This window comes from Malus sylvestris, chromosome 16 (genome assembly GCF_916048215.2).
Source record: "Malus sylvestris chromosome 16, drMalSylv7.2, whole genome shotgun sequence".
NCBI classification, from domain to species: Eukaryota; Viridiplantae; Streptophyta; class Magnoliopsida; order Rosales; family Rosaceae; genus Malus; species Malus sylvestris.
In genome coordinates, this window is record NC_062275.1 from 21,199,906 (window position 1) to 21,216,933 (window position 17,028).

At 41.5% G+C, this 17,028-nt stretch overlaps 1 protein-coding gene, 1 long non-coding RNA gene and 1 pseudogene across 2 annotated transcripts; 2 read left to right on the forward strand and 1 right to left on the reverse strand.

The window, feature by feature from the left end:
• Positions 1-6,035: 6,035 nt before the first annotated feature.
• LOC126607519 (uncharacterized) lies at positions 6,036-8,571 on the reverse strand. The gene is made up of 4 exons (XM_050275130.1): positions 8,414-8,571; positions 8,203-8,303; positions 6,303-6,411; positions 6,036-6,217 (listed from the first exon to the last, which is right to left on the reverse strand). The coding sequence occupies exons 1-4, from the start codon at positions 8,429-8,431 to the stop codon at positions 6,044-6,046; spliced, it is 402 nt and encodes a 133-aa protein (XP_050131087.1). The 5' UTR covers positions 8,432-8,571; the 3' UTR covers positions 6,036-6,043.
• A 1,140-nt stretch (positions 8,572-9,711) lies between these two features.
• Positions 9,712-12,266, forward strand: LOC126609195 (probable ADP-ribosylation factor GTPase-activating protein AGD9; annotated as a pseudogene).
• Positions 12,267-13,217: 951 nt separating this feature from the next.
• LOC126607520 (uncharacterized) lies at positions 13,218-17,028 on the forward strand. The gene is made up of 3 exons (XR_007617649.1): positions 13,218-15,773; positions 16,169-16,307; positions 16,787-17,028. It is a non-coding gene; the product is annotated as an uncharacterized LOC126607520 (long non-coding RNA).

The window sequence follows — 17,028 nt, forward strand, 5'->3', positions numbered from 1 at the left end:
GCAATGAACGTGATCAGAAAAATTACGCCATCTTCTGGAGCAGCGAAACATGCATGGTTACTCGTGGCAACTGATTATTTCACCAAATGGGTCGAAGTAAAATCATACACCGAATTAACCTCCAATGAGGTTTGCGATTTTGTGGAGGAACATATTATGACCAGGTTCGGCGTACCAGAAACGATCATAACTGATAATGGCACAGTCTTCACAGCTGAAAGGTTCAAAGAGTAAACGGCGAGCTTAAAAATTTTGCTTGAGCAGTCCACACCATACTATCCGTAAGCGAATGGACAAACTGAAGCAAGTAATAAGGTTTTGATTGGCATTCTCGAAAAAATGATAAAAGAAAGACCTGGCATGTGGCATTTAAAATTGAATGAAGCCTTATGGGCATACCGGACTTCACCCCCGTCGGCAATAGGGACCACCCCATATGCGCGATGTTACCGGTCGAGCTAAGTGTAAATTCTTTACGTGTGATGGAGCAGAGTAATCTGTCCAACATCGAATACAACCAGGCCATGTTACAAGAGTTAGAAGATTTGGAAAAAGATCGGCTAGACGCTTACAATCTTCTAGTGGCATAAAAGAAAATTGCCGAACGAGCTTATAAAACAAAAAGCGTTCGGCGAAGGAGAGTTAGTTTGGCAAACTGTGCTACCTGTAGGAATTAAAGACCCCAGAATCGGAAAAATGGTCGCCGAATTAGGAAGGACCATTCGTCGTCCATAAAATCCTCGGCAATGGGGCGTACCATCTTAGAGATCGAATTGGTATTATTCACAAGTTGCCAATCAATGGAAAGTTCTTAAAAAATTACTACCCAGTCACATGGGAGATGCAGGAATAAAAACGCGTTTCATTTCAATGATGTCACATGGGAGATGCAAAAATAAAAGCGCGTTTCATTTCGATGATAAGTCAGTTTACAGTCAAATAATTCTAAGGTGATGAAGGAAGAAGAGTTCCAAGAAGGGCCTTTAGCTCCAACCACCGCACTTCGCCCATGATGACCTCGGCTTGCCGGTTTTTCTTGTCCAGCTTCAGCTACTCGACTCGCTTCGCGTTCGCCGCATAGTCGGTTAAACAAGATTTGCCGCCCGACTCAAAGTCTCTTGTAAGCTCAGAAGCAATATCCGACCTTCGTTTTGCTAGGTTGGCCATTTGACGGTCGAGATCAGCTAGGACCTCCCCTTTCGCCTTTAAAGCGTCGATCTTCGGACGCAGAATGTCTTGAATGACCAATGCAGCTTTCAAGTCCTCGTCAGCCCGAAGAGCATTCTTGAAAATGCTGAAGGATTCCCGAACTCACTCCAAGGCGGACGATGCCTGAACAATGGCTTTGGCGCTCATTTGACCATCTGCTCTGAGGTCGTTTGGGCATGCACCCAACAAATCAAGACCTTTGCGCTCAAGGACTTCTGACGCCGAGAGAGACAAAACTTCTTGCAGCCGAACTAGAGCAGCTGAATCGGCAGGTTCAGTTGTAGTAACCGAAAGGCCAGCCGTTCCAGAAGTGCTTAACAAGAGAGCTTTAAACTCGACTTCCCATGAAGGCTATACACAAAAATCAGTTTAAGCATAAGGAAATCACGAAAGAATATAGCAAAAAGGTTTTGTTTTAAACCTGCCAAGAGGAGACTTCGGCCATGTCTTCAGGTTCATTGCTCGAACCTAAAGAACTTAATGGCCGAGCCTAGTGTCTTAGACTACTTCTCAGTTCATGCGGCCGATGGAGGTTATCTACATTCGATGGCCACTGAGGCGGCTAGGAAATATAGATAACACCCTTCGGCGCGTAGATATTTGGATGAAAAGAATGGGTAGGCACCTGACATTTAGTATCTTCCTGGTTTAGAGTTCTAAGGCAGAAAGGAAACCAAAGAGAAGCGGTATAGGTACTTACGAAGGCCGAAGTCACTTTTTGAGGAGAGGTGCCGAGGTCTTGGTCCTGAGGGTGAATTGGAGTTTCTGACGTCGCTTCAGGCTCGACGAGAAGCCTTTTTCCGCGATCGACCACTGGAGGATCAACCTAATTAGCTACCTCAACCATAGGGGGAAGATCAACGGTAAGAGCTTGGGTTGGTCAAGATCGACTCGCCAGCGGAGTCTCATCACTTTCATCATCCTGAAATAAAAGTGTTAATAATTATTGGTTACTTAATAAGTGAAAGGATTTGACGACATAATCGTACCTCTTCTACGATAACCGCCGAATGCCGTGGGTTCTTGGAGAGATCCTTCCCAATCGAATGAGTCGTCTCCCCCAGAACAGGAACTCTTGTTGACTCTGGAACTACAGGCAAGACAATTGATGGTACAACAATTGGCTCAATCACGACCTCGAGAACCTTAGGCATTGGTTGAGCTTGGGTTGCTAGGCTGGTCGAAGAAGGTCGGTTAGCTGCCGAAGCCTGAGCTACGGGAACAGGAGGAGAGGCACTCAGAGCGGTCGTCTCAGTGGTATGGCTGGAGATAATATGAATCTCTCGAGCTCCATTTTTCGCCAATTTCTTGACGCGTTTCGAGGGACGAGGAGTTGCATCTGCCGTCTCGGTGACAGGTTGAAGTCATTTGGTCAAAAGGTTTTGTGCGGAGGGTTTGGTCTTCTTGGAAGAAAGGGCTAATTTCTTCTTAATCGCCATCGGGGCGATCACGTCTGCTTGTACCCGATCACCTAGGAAAACGAAGTCCCGTTAGTAGAATCACGCGAGTAACTAAAAGAAAGACTAAAGGTAAAAACAGGGGTATACCTTAGGGCGCCTTTTTAGATTGAGAGGCATAGGGTTTTTTGGGCTGGTCACTAAAAATCTTGTTGATTCACCCTCGACCGAAGTGCCAAAAAAGTCGAGCGAATATTCTTCCCGCCAGTCGCTGAAGATATCAGTGCCAAGAGATTCAGGAGAATTTGGTCAAAGACGAAATTTCTTACATCTTTCTTGAAATTCTTTTTCGACATCTCTGCACTCCATTTCTGAAGAACCAGAAACGCACCATCGGGACAGAAGGGAACGAGAAGAAAGAAAAGGCAATGGGCAACCTTGGAGGTAACCGAGCTGTCGGGCGGTAAAATGAGGGTGATAAACTTCCCAACTTGCTCGATGCGCATCACAGCCAAGGGGAAGGTCGCGAGTTAACACGAACGACCCCCAATTTTAACAGAATGCGGCATCATCGTTATCACTCTAGGTCGATGTGGGAAGTCTGATGGAGCAAGGATATTCTTGACGGCGACATATCAATAATTCGTCATCAGAAAGGACATCCAGGTCGAAGAGGTGTTTAAAGACTTCTTCGGCCTGGTGAGGGGGCACTGGTCGGGAAACTAATTGAAAACCTAGCGCTACAGTAGATTGGAGGTCGGAGACTTCAGGCCGAAGCGTGGAGAAGTAAACCTGCAGCCAGAGTTGGAACACCCAGAGAGGTCCATTCTGGTGCGGGTCAATCTTGTTGAGGGTTGTCTCTGCCAAGCAACGAAAAAGGTTGGCGAGGATGGCAGGGTTGAGCGCTAAAAAGTGGCCACTAGCCAGGGCTTCCGCCATCAGCATGTTCTCGACCAAACATTTGTTCGACTTGGTACAACAAATGAATTTGTTATACCAGTAAAACAGGAAGGCCTCGTGTTTTCCCTTCCGCAGACTCGCATTTCCTCTACTGGCAAAATAGAGGATAAGGGTGTTGTAGTTTAGGAAATTCTTTTGCAATTTCTGAACATCGGTTTTTGAAGGCTCTTGACCTTCCTGACTCAATGTCTCGATGGCCCGACCGTCAAACAACGCCTTGAGGTCAAGATTGGAAGGGTATCCGATAAGGGTAGCGTCGATCGGATGCCGGAAGGAGGTGTCCCAATGATAGTCGAGATGTCAATGATGGTAGGAGTCATAGGGCCGAATGGAATGACCATGGTGTTGGTGGCCGAGCACCAAAGGCTAAGAGCTGCCATGAGAAGCTCTTTATCCATTGTAATCCCCATGGTAGAGAGCTTGATGGCGTCGTAAATACCAAGAGTTTTCCACTCCTTACCAAAGAATATTTCCATTCGAATGACCCATGCCACCCAATTCGCATTGGGCGAAGACCAGGATCCTTGGGGTTTTGCCTAGCACCACTTCGACCAATCAAATCCTTGCAGCAAATCTACCAAATAGTGTTCTTTTAACAAGTTGGTGATGGATGACGGCACCGTATCCTTAAAGAGTGGACCCAGAACTTGGTGAGTAGTGCTTGACTTACCCTCAAAACGTAGAGTTTTGATAGCATGATGATCGGTGAAATCCTTGCACTTGTTGCACTCATAAAAGAGTTTTGAGACAAAGGAGGCCATTGAGGAAAGGTTAGAAATTTCTGAGATAAAAGGATCGAAATTCTTGATTTTTGAAAACACAGCGATAAGAAAACTTTAAGGGTTTTGAAAAGCGTAAGGTACGAATGGGAGAAGTCCAAGTATTTATAGACATTTGGGAACTGAAGGCTAAACGGTTGATTTTCAAAATCAAGGGTAGAATCAAGCAGGAGTGATACTAATCATTGTACATGCTCAGAAAACTAAGGCGAAAGGATTGAGGTTTTCGCGAATTGAGGACACATGATGGCGTGTTACGACGGATCTAATGCAGGAGAGACATTTTGGCGGTCGCGTGTTTTCAAGGATCATGATTAAAGACTGCTAGGGTAACCAGGGGGTTGACACGTGGCGGCATGATTTGGAAATGTAGATCATGGGATTACGTCTCATAAGCACGCATAGGGATGGTTCCCAAGAGTCAGTTTCACTTCTTCAAGGTCGAGGCAGTGTAGATCGATGACCTCAGAAGCGATGGGGCAATGTTTGGGCCCAAAAATATTGTTTTGGGCCGAGCTTAGATCTTTTTCGGCCCAGTATCAGATAGGACAAGTTTAGATTCGTTCTCGGCCCAGAAGTCGTGTACAGGTGTTATTGATATTTAGTCTATGGGCCGCACAGTTAAATTTGGCCATATAATATGGGAAGTTGGAATGTAGACGAATCCTGTTTTGAAAATGAGTTACGACGGGATCAGGATAATGATATTGAATAAAGTTTGATAACAAGTTACGTTCAAAGTCCTATTGGGAATAGGATTGGCCGAGATAAAAGAGTTCTAATCCGAGAGGGATTCGGATTCAATACAGGTTGGCCGTTATAAATAGAGGAGGTTGTGCATCATTCAAGCCCCCTTCAATTCAACACACAACTGTCCTGCGCAAATTCTCTCAACAACCTTAAGACTTTTTCCTTTTCTTTTTTCGCCGACACACCTTCAGTTTGGAAAAACAGCACTGTGAAGGCAACCGATGATATCTTTAGTCGGCATAGATAGCACTGTCACCATAGAACTAGCCGGTCTCGCATCATCTTCAGTCGGCTTAGATAACACTGCGTCGAGGGTGATTGGTTATCTATCCAAGTCTCGGTCGAAAAAGATTTCCGAATCCTTATTGGTCAAGGTCATCTCATTAGCCTTCTCGGTGAAGTGAGGTGTTACAGTTTATTAGGCTCGGCACATTGCACGCCGAGTTAGTTTATGATTGGATACTCTCAAGTGGGATTTAGAGTTCAGCATTCCGACGGCCGAACCACGTTTATTGTTAAGACATATATCCACTTGAGTATTTGTGCCCTTACACTTTGGTGTCGATTCGGCGTGAGTTTACTCTGACGAATACCATCATTGTGATCGAATCCGACGACGACGATTTGTGAACTTTGTAAGAATAGTAGCCTTGTGTTTAGGTAGGTCGAGATGTGTTCCTTCCTCGGTCGCAATCGCAAGATGCAGAAGTCGACCGTGCACTCAACACAACATCAGCATATTTTACTCCTTAGCCAAGCTCGGCCGAAGAGTTGGCATGCCCCGCATTCAACCAAATGACGTAGTTAGCTCATATATTACTCGGCCTATGCGCCACATAGGCTTGATAGTTTTTAAGGTCAACACAACCATATTCGTCCCAACAGAAGCTATGATACTGCCATTGGCTATGACGGCATGAACCCCAACTATGACCTGTATGCGAAGTTTCAAAAAAATATGGGTACATTATTCATAAAATTCACATAAAAGAAAAAGAGTAAGCAAAGTGAACATTTACCATGTTTACTCGTGAAATCATGGCAAAAACTGAAGAATCGGTAATCATTGTAATTTGTATACCTTTTGCAGCCAACTCTTTTACAATAACATGACCCAGATACCTAACAAATACCAAGTAACCAACAGATCAAAACAAAAGAGGGGAAAGATCGATTAATCAACAAGTAGGTATGATCATGTACAGACTTTGGAGCACCCATAGCAACAAAGACCTGGAATGGTCGTTTCTTCTTTGCAGCACATAGGAACTTCTTCACGGTTATCGACTGACCTAATTAAGGTTAGTACCATCTCACTGAAAAGTAGATGCAGTTGTAATGGAGCCGGGATGGAAAATCAGATATTCATAAGAAACACATATACACAAAGTTCAATTGCTTATCGCAAGATGTGTGTCTAATGTCTATACATAGACTACTATGCTAAGTATGCATTTAATCAGGAGGAGCAAAAATTTCCACTTCAAAATATTAAGAAGCATAGGTTATGAGTTACTGCTGCAAAGCCAATCCATATCCTCTCTTTGGCTTGGTCTATCATGTGCTTTCGGTAGATATTTAGGGAACAAATTTACTAATTAAGAACATTCTGTTATAACCAATCAAATGTTACTTATATAATATATATCAAATTTGCACAGTTTATTGCAAATAGCAAATTCAACAAAGATGTAATATATTAAAATGTTAACACTTAACGAAATTGCATGTAAATCACAAATAACTGACTTGATCGTTGCAGATAGAGGCTTGCAAAGCAATCTCCTAAGACAGAAATACGCCCCTACACCAGTGCAGTAGTTCAAAGGACGTCTATCTTGCAGGATACAACTATCTAATCCAAGTTCTTGCACACGAACTTGGATTCTTGACGAATTGGTAGTGTTGTTCTCTGTAAGGAGTAAAAGGAGCGATTGGATTGATCTATCTTTCGTTTCTGAGCGGACTGCCATATATATAATGGCTTAACTTGAACAAACGCAACCGTTCGTCCTTATCAGTTACAAAACTGACGTAACTGTTCCCTTAGTTTTATCCTTTCGGAAAAACTGAATCCAAAAATTCAAAATGAAAAAATAAAACTTGTGTTTTTCCGTCAATCCAAGCCCAAGAGCCCCAAGGCCCATCTTTGACATTTAATATATACACCCATCTTTGACATTTAATATTTACACCCAAACCTCCATTTGTAAGGTCCAAGATCCATAGCTTTGGCCCAATTCTTTTCAAACCATAAAGGAGGGAAAAAACTTATAAAGAGGACTTTAGAAATATGTTTGGGCGATGTGGGACTGAGTCCCACTCACAAGTTCCAACACATTCTGGCCAAACTAATTCGTTGGGGATGTAAGACCACAGTATATAACAACGTGTTTGGATTATTCCACGTAAATTCTTATCTACTGATATATGGGGATGATGATCAGAGTTGAGACTTATTATCTCCATGATTTATGGCATCAAAAAGTTTTGAAGCTAGAGAATAAGGGGGCGTTTGTTTGCCCTCACTAAGTGAGACTTGACTGGATTGGACTAGCTGTTAGTCCAATACTGTGTTTGTTCCATGCTGGGACTAACATTAATGAGACTAAAGGGGACTAGCATGGACAAAACCCTTCACTAAAAGGTCTTAGCGAGACCCCCCAATAACCATGGGGCTAGCTAAGACTATCCTCTCTTGTCCTCGTCATGCTCAACAACCACTCCCGATAGACTCCTCGTCATCTTCGGTCACCTAGATCATAAAAAAATATTAATAATTTATATATTAAATAATATAATATTAGAATTTGTTATTATCCAGCTTCTTAGTCCAACACTGCACCAAACGTTTCACTAAGTTAGTCCAGCTTAGTCTAGTCTAAGCCAGTCCAGCTTAGTCTAGTCTAAGCCAGTCCAGCTTAGTCCTTGAAGCTAGTCCAGTCCGAGATAGTCTGGTGCAACAAACGCCCCCTAACATCACTAAGTGCATAGTACACGTGAGAAACCAGAAGAGCATGAATTGAAAAAAAATAAAGAAAATAGTTTCAATGCTTGAAGAAACTCGGTAGTGAAAAAAACATGTTCAGGGTGAAAGAAAAAATTACTTTTGATGCATAAGCTCCACCATCAGATCCGCAATCTGTTCATGGCAAGTTTTTATATCTTCAATGAGGTCATTAACTGCTTCTGTGACAACTTTTGTCAGCTGCAAAGAAAATATGGCAGTTAGTAAAGAAATATATTTTACAATGCCTAACTAAGATTTAATTATGTATTAGATCTTATATATAAACTTAAGCGATTGCTCAAACTTGCCTTTCCCCTGAATTTCATGATTCGTTTAAGCTGGTAAGTGGTAACACAGCGATTTTGGTCCCAAGAAGATCAGCCAATGAAGGGGAACACAGAAGCCTTTGAGAAGTAACGACAGACACAGGAATGGTTTATCATCTCCCTCATCACTATCTCTATCCTTGCCTTGAGTGGGTAAAAACAAAGTGAAAGCTCCTCTTCCCTAATAATATGGAAAATATGCCTCACGATGTTCCCAATAGCAAAAGGTCCTTGTGTTTGCACCCAAAATGTGCCCATTTTTACTTATTTGGGCCATTGGGGTAAAATATGGTATTTGAAGGATTAATATGCAAGAAAGCTAACTTGGAAAGATATTTGGCTGCAAGTGGATGGGTTTAGCACTATAATATTGTTTTTCCCATTTGTTTGGGTGGTGGAGGTTTGTCAAGCCTTTGTTTAATCAAGATACATGCATCCTTGCAAATGGGTTGGAAGGCAACATACGGATGTGGATGCAGAGAACATGTGAAAGAAGCCAACTAGCTTCTTTTAAATGTTAGTTTATTACAAGTGGGAAAACATGTGATAAAAGCATGTGCTGGAAATGCAAGTTCCTCTTTTAATATTATTTCTCCATGCAAGTTGGCAAAACCAATGCAAGCTGCCCAAGTTTCTTTCGGGAAAGTACAAGATTCTCAGCATGTGGCTCTTTTCAAATCTCTATTTAAAGGGGTAGATGCACAAGGATTATGGAGACTCAATCAAACAAACAAATACAAACACAAACTCTGCTCAAACCAGATTTGCCTTCACAAAGCTGTAGTCAGCCCCCAAGCCTTCATCCTTTTTTAGGATCAGCCTTCACAAAAACCATCTTTTGTTTAGTTTATTAGCTCTGCTGCTCACTTGTAGTATCGATCTCATTTGTAGTCTTTATGTACAACTCATTTTCAGTCATTTAAATTACAAGCAATCTACAATATTAGTCACTTTCCTCTGTCATTTACATTTTCGAGCAACCTTGTCATTTACATATTGTTCTATCTCTCCATATAAGTAAAGTCCTTATTTTTAAGGCAAAGAAAGAACCTTGATTTGAGCAACTCCCACTCAAATGGCACAATCTCTTGATTTGAAGTCAAAAGGCGTAACCTCAATCATTCAAATCCTGTCTACTAGCGGCATCTAGTAGTGGCACGCCCGCACCCACCAATCTCGTATGTGAAGTAAATCCCCGGCTTGCCTGCGAGGCCCATGGAAAATTTAGGGAGCAAACATATTTTGGCACGCCCGGTGGGACCCTTATATAGAGTTAGATTATGAACAATCCTTATGTTCATGATTTTTCTCAATATGCTTTTTCGGAGTATGAGGAGGATGACGGTGTTGAAGAGCGCCCAAGCTATGGCTATCACATAGAGCCAACCTATGAGTCGCCAACTTATGGGTACAAGGCTGAAGAGTACTTAAGTCCCATGAAACATGATTGTCGACCAACTAATAGCCATCAAATAAATAATAATCTTGAAGATTGGCCAACTTATGGCTATGATGAAGGTTATTATTCTTTTGAAGACTATGATAGGCCAACAAATGGCTTTGAGTATCCAAATGCTTCCAATGAGTACAAAGAGCCAATATATGAGATGCCAACTCATGATCATCCGGATGAAAAGCTCTACAAAGAGGATGTGGGCAAATTAGAGAAGGGGTCCAAACTCCATGTGGCAAGCATCGAGTATGGTGAAGAGGTGACTAATTGTTTTAAAAGGGTGGAGGAAAGCTATACAACTTTTGGAGAAACTTTGAGAAAGTTGATAGATCAAATGTGTCAAATCCCCTCTACAAAGCACACTCACCCTACTACAACCAAGGAATAACAAATCATACACGTTGATGAAGGCCAAACAATGGCCCCACCCAATGAAAAATCCATGAAAATGGATATGGTTGTAGAAGACCAAGCCGTTGTAGGCCAAACACCAATGCTCGGGGGGCTCAAACTCACACCTCATGTGGAGACCGAAGAAGAAGAAAAAAGCTCATAAACTCCTCCCCGCCAACACAAGCATGTTATCCATATCGAGATCTCAAGGAGGGCAAAGCTCAGGATCAAACATGAATGGCCACCTCCTATGGTTCCCAAGCTACATAGCATGGCCAATTTAAAAGGTGGATCTGATCTTTCTATACTCAATTTTAAGAAGAGAAAAAGATTTGAGTGTTAAGAGGAAAATAACACATGGGCAGCCAATGGGCTCTTACAACATGCCTGAATGGCTTTCCCTTCTATTATCCTCCTATGCATTTTTTTATTTCCTTTCTTTCTCATTTTCTCTTTCTCTCTTTCTTCCCTTTTTGTCTGAAAGGGCCTTTCTTTGGCTCTTTGAGTTATCAGGCAACAAAAAACAAGAATATATATATATATAACCTTTTCTCATACTCTGCCCGAAAGGGCTGTAGTTTATGTTTCTATTGCCCGACAAGGGCTTTCTTTTTGTTGTTTTGATTTGTCTGAAATGGCTCTCTCTCCCTCGGTCTTTTCCTTTTTGTTTCCTTTCTTTCTTTCTCTTTTCTTTTCCTTTTCTTTTTCTTTCTACTCCTCTGTTTTGCTTACTTGCCCGACTTGGGCAGATGTTGTCTTGCCCGACTGGGTTATCTTACCCAATGAGTGGTTGCCCGAAGGAGCTACAATCTTGCCTGATGGGCAAGACATCTTTTCTACTGCAATTTGTTCAGATGTTGTCAATTAGACATGGGGCCCCATGTTTGATCTGGCAAACGTATTTGAAGTGCTCGTGCCATAGCTGCGCCTAAAGGAGATGCTGGAAATTGCATGGACTCCTCCAACAAACCTGTCAATGGCTTCCTCACCCAAAAATTGCTTGAATGGTGGACAGAACAAGCTATTGTGAGAAACAAGTTAACCAACAACATTGTAGCTCACAGCTGCCCGTCGCTACCTTCCAACATATAGCCAACATAGCAGCTGCAGTTTCAAAGCCAGCCACTACACTTCAACCTTCATCTTCAACTCACCACTAGTTGGAAGAGGTGTGCAGAAATTTACTTTTGCAGCTCACCTAAATGCCCGACTTGGGCTCAGAGGCAAAGTCAGAAAACAAGATGTGTGTCGATTATAATGCAAAAAACCAGACTTGGGCATCAGTTACATATGGGATCTTTCTCTGCATCGATTGATTCGGCCGTTCATTGCAGTCTCGGCGTTCATATCAAGCTTTGTTAGATCTACAAATTGAGACTCGTGGACTCTTAAGTAGATGAGAACAATGAGCTTCGGGGAAACGACTGTGCACTAGAAAATTGTAAAAACTGGGGGGCTTGGTGCTCGCAAACTTACTGCACAGACAAACGAAAGCTTGTACGATCAGAAACCTGAAAATCCAGTCGTCCTAGTACCAGCATCGTCCTCAACTAACAGTACTTCAACAGCTTGATCATCCTTTGCATCTCGATTTTTGAATTTTGGGATGGACAGTAACTTCCCCAAGAGAACTATTTCAAAATACCTCAAAAGTTCAAATTCAGGAGCAAGGAAGAAATTCACAAGGGCAAAATCTATCTCTTCTTCACCATTTAACCAAAGCAGATCTGCTGATGTTAATGCTCAAAAATTCCTTGAAGAAGTTCTTGGGTTCTGCAAGCCACCTCTGGTGTTGATCTATTTGTTGTCAGGGGAAATAATTTAGCCATTGATCTCTTACTGCAAGTGGCCTAATCAACCGATTGTCCTTCCAGGAACAACATGATATCTCTTTCTTAACGAATATCGCTGGGGAGACTGGGAAGAAGCTTAGTTTCTTGGCGGCGGGCGTCCAATTTAATGAAGGATCTTCAAGACAGAGTCATGTGATATGCTCTGCATCCATTTGTTAAAAAGCTCACTTGCTAACATCATGTGCAGGGATTGTAAAAGGGGTTTGGCTTTCTTTTTTTTTCTTTTTTTTTCTTGTCCCCTTCTTGCCCGAAAGGGCACTTCTCTTTCTCCCATTTTTTTTTATTTTTTATTTCTCTCTCTTTCTTTTTCTTTCTTTCTTTCTCCTTGTCTCCTTGTTTCTCTCTTTCTTCCATTTTGCCCGAAAGGGCTCTCTATATATCTATATTATACTACTTGAAATGAGACAAGTACTTACTCTATATATATATATATATATATATATATATTATAGAAAAAGAGTTAAGAAAAAGAATCTGGGCACTTTGCCCGAATGGGTTTATATATATATATATATATATATATATATATATATATATATATATGTGTATGTATGTATATATTATATTATATATGAAAAGAGGCAAAAAAAAAAAAAGAAGAATAAAAAGGATAGTTGCCCAAGTTTCTCTCTTCTCCATCTTTTTCTATGTTTTCCAGTTTGTCCAATTTATTATCTATGTAACCAGCGAGGTTGCTCCCATGTTTTTTGGTATCCACAAGAAAGAATAGAAGCCAGACAGAAACATTCTTTCCAATGCTAGTTGCACTATCAATTGCCTTGCTCCTCTTGCCAAAGTTTATCAATGACAGAAGGACCGAAGAGGTAGACGTGCCTCTTCCTTCGACATCAATCCTAGCAGCATTGGAGTCGTAAGTTTCACAAACTTGGACCAAATTTGTAAAACTTGGGGGGCTACTGTTTGCACCCAAAATATGCCCATTTTTACTTATTTGGGCCATTGGGGTAAAATATGGTATTTGAAGGATTAATATGCAAGAAAGCTAACTTGGAAAGATATTTGGCTGCAAGTGGATGGGTTTGGCACTATAATATTGTTTTAGAGGTACTCGGCACCAATTCCTGGCCAATTTAAATCTGGTAAGATAATCCATTGGTGACTCATCAGATGCTTGAGACATCCTTGCCAACAAAGAAACTGACATTTCCATCCCTAGCCGATAAAATTGCTCGTGAAATCTCTCGACCAATTCCTCCTAGCTTTGGATGGAATTAGGTGGAAGGTTGATATACCAGGCAAATGCTAAACATGTCATTGAAAAGTTGGACAGCCGCAGCTTGTGAAAATCACTGTTGACATCTCCGCATTGCGCGATGAAACAAGCCACATGTTCTAACGAGGATAAAGACGATTCTCCAGCGAAAAGACTAAAATCTGGAATTTTGAAACCTTTAGGATATTTGAACCATTCCACGTAAGCTGGATATGGATGGATGAATTTCGGAACTTCGGCCCCTTTTTCATGGCCGAATCAATCATCTGCTGGACCTCAGTTATATCGACGGACGTTACTTCCACTCTCCGGTCGGGTCCATCTGTCCTGCTACTCGATCCTTCTTTTTTTTCTAAGTCAATTGGCTTGAGCCGAGTAGGGATTGGCTCGGCCTGTACTATTGGTAACAGATTATTCCTTGGTGGCAATTGCCGAGAAAGATCGAATGACCTGTCGTCGCAAACCTTGCTAACCAGTATTTCAAGCAATCTGTTTTGTACCTCATTGGTACTGCGTATCACGTCGTGCAGTTTATCGATTCCTCGACTAAACGTCTGTTCAACCGCCCTATACTATTTGTCAAGTCGTCTTCGAAGAAACGATCTTGTTGGTGGATCAGAGCCTTCACCACCATCCTCATCACGGTCCTCCACTATCCCTTCATTGAGAACGCAGGTGTTTTTGTTAGGGATTTCTAGACTGCAAAGCTGACCATCGAGACCAACTTCCTTTTCCCGGCGAGTTATGTTTGTGGACTCAGGTGTCACAGCACTAAGGGGATTCTGTACCTATGATACACTTTGTCCTATGTTCTGAATTGGCAAATCAGTTGTTGATTTTCCCATAGCTGTTTTTTTTTAACCAATCATGTCTCAATTGGCATGAACTTCGTAGTTTTAGCATTGGTTCCCATTAGGCATGCCAAAATGTTGACTTTAAAAACTACCAAGCCTACGTGGCGCGGAGGTCGAGTAATCTATGAGTTAACTACGTCATTCGGTTGAATGCGGGGTGTGCCAACTCGTCGGTCGAGCTCGACCGAGGAGTAAAATATGTTGATGTTATGTTAAGTGCACGGCCGACTTCTTCGTCTTGCGATTGCGACCGAGGAATGAACACATCTCGGCCTCTTGGGTTCTCAAACCTGAAAACAAGGCTACTATTCTTACGAAGTTCACAAATCGTCATCATCGGATTCGGTCATAGTGATGGTATTCGTCAGAGTAAACTCACGCCGAATCAACACCAAAGTGTAAGGGCACAAATACTAAAAGCGGATATATGTCTTAACAATAAATGTGGTTCGGCCGTCGGAATGTCGAACTCTAAATCCCACTTGAGAGTATCCAATCATAAACTAACTTGGCGTGCAATGTGCCGAGCCTAATAAACTGTAACACCTCACTTCGCTGAGAAGGCTAATGAGATGACCTCGACCAATCAAGATTCGGAAATCTTTTTCGATCGAGACTTGGATAGATAACCAGTCACCCTCGACGCAGTGCTATCTATGCCGACTGAAGATGCTGCGAGACCGGCTGGTTCTACGATGACAGTGCTATCTATGCTGACTAAAGATATCACCGGTTGCCTTCATAATGCTGTTTATCCAAACTGAAGGTGTGTCGGTGAAAAAAGAAAATGAAAAAGTCTCAAGGTTGTTGAGAGAATTTGCGCAAGGCAGTTGTGTGTTGAATTAAAGGGGGCTTGAATGATGCACAACCTTCTCTATTTATAGCGGCCAACTTGTATTGAATCCCAATCCCTCTCGAATTAGAACTCTTTTATCTCGGCCAATCCTATTCCCAATAGGACTTTGAACGTAACTTGTTATCAAACTTTATTCAATCTCATTATCCTGATCCCGTCGTAACTCCTTTTCAAAACAGAATTTGTCTACATTCCAACTTCCCATATGATATGGCCAAATTTAACCGTGTGGCCCATGGACTAAATATCAATAACACCTGTACACGACTTCTGGGCCGAGAACGAATCTAAACTCGGCTTATCCGATACTGGGCTGAAAAAGATCTAAGCTCGGCCCAAAACAATATTTTTGGGCCCAAACAGGTTGCACTTGCTGCAAAAAAGCATGCTGTTCCATTTGTTTTGGTTGCTGGCACTCTAGGCATAATCAAATTTGAACATATTCACACAACGTTTGGGTAACTTGTTCGTCTCCTTTTAATTTTTATTCCTTGATATATTTTAGTTTGTTTTGCAGTTGGGTCCACTATATTCTAATAATCCAAAGGTTTTGGTGAATGATACGAGATGCCCTTCAGAACCATTTATCTTTTGGGGAATTCTCCGATTAGATCGGCGGTGTAGCTCCTATTCTTAACGTTGTTAATCCTGCATTTGATTATGTGCCACCGGAGCTAGTCTCCTTCTTGTTACTGATATGTAAGACCATGTTTTCCCATCACTATAAGCTTTCCGTTCAACATTCAATCAGCTTTATCTTCTATCTAGATGTCTTACCAAGATGTTTAGTTTGCTTTAGTTGTTTTTGTTTTTTTGCATAAATAGCACTACTACACATGCACTCGCACTTTCACCATTGGACAATTTCAGTTGCCCCATTGCAGCTGGACGAAATGAAGCGTCTGGCTATGATGGATGGCAAGCCAAAAAAAATTTCTCATCTCAATGAATCATTCCCCCTTTCACAGTTCAAATTTAAGTGCTCTGCAAGTTATTCTTTCCTTTTTTTCTAACCGATAAGATAAATTCATCTTACTTGCGGTCTCTTCAAGATTTTTGTATACTAGTTCTCATTGTTCTAACTTCGTATGCAGAGGGAGGCCTAATCCATCATACATCTATAGGCTCATTTCAGATTTTTACTCTGCTGATGATTTGGGTCTGCACCAAAAACCAGCTTCTTGAAGTGAATTCTCTAATTCCATGCAAAGATATTTTTGTCCTTTTTATTATGTAAGTTCGAGATACTAGTCCTGTTTTTTTCGGCATTCTGATTTTGTCTTGCATTGTGCCTTGAAGTCATTCAGAATTAGATATCAAAATATTTTGGTACATTTAGGGTATCCCATGGAAAATGTTTGCTATGAGATATTGAGTCTTGGGATACTACAGGTTTTCTGAGAAACATGCCTAACTCCGAATAATATTCAACGGAAAACTTGACACATTATTTTCCCAAACGATGAAAATCTTAGTTTAGAATAGAATAGCCAAACGTGCTTCAAAGATTTTGTTTCACTTTAAAAAGTCTGGATATCAAGGTTTCCATGTACTTCCGATAGAATTTTTCTCCGGACAGCAATTTGAATTTTGCCTTGAATGCAAGGCTACTCATTACCACTGAACTTACAATCCCTCTCCTGAATGTTACTGTTTGATGTTTAATTGTGGCTGACTCCTTCCTTGTTATTCATGATTGTTTTTGCTGGAAGGTACACAATGGTCGGAGAAGTGAAACAGTAGAAGGAAAAGTCTAACTCATAAACTTCAAATTATATTTTTGGTGTGTTATCAAATTCAAAAGTGACTGGGATTGAAGGACGAATGCCCTGCTGTTGTTATAGGAGTGTCCGTAGGCTAAGTATAAGAAGTAGAAACTAATCCAATATTTTGACAGTGAAGAACCAGTGAATGTATTTTGTTCTTTAACACAAGCAATATACTTGGGAAGATC

What these genes read in the sequence shown, in the direction of transcription:
- LOC126607519 (XM_050275130.1), bottom strand. An exon ending in GTGGAGCTTATGCATCAAAA is followed by an intron (nt 6,412 to 8,202) that starts GTAATTTTTTCT and finishes TCTACTTTTCAG; the next exon opens with TGAGATGGTACTAACCTTAA. An exon ending in GTTGCTATGGGTGCTCCAAA is followed by an intron (nt 6,218 to 6,302) that starts GTCTGTACATGA and finishes GGTATTTGTTAG; the next exon opens with GTATCTGGGTCATGTTATTG.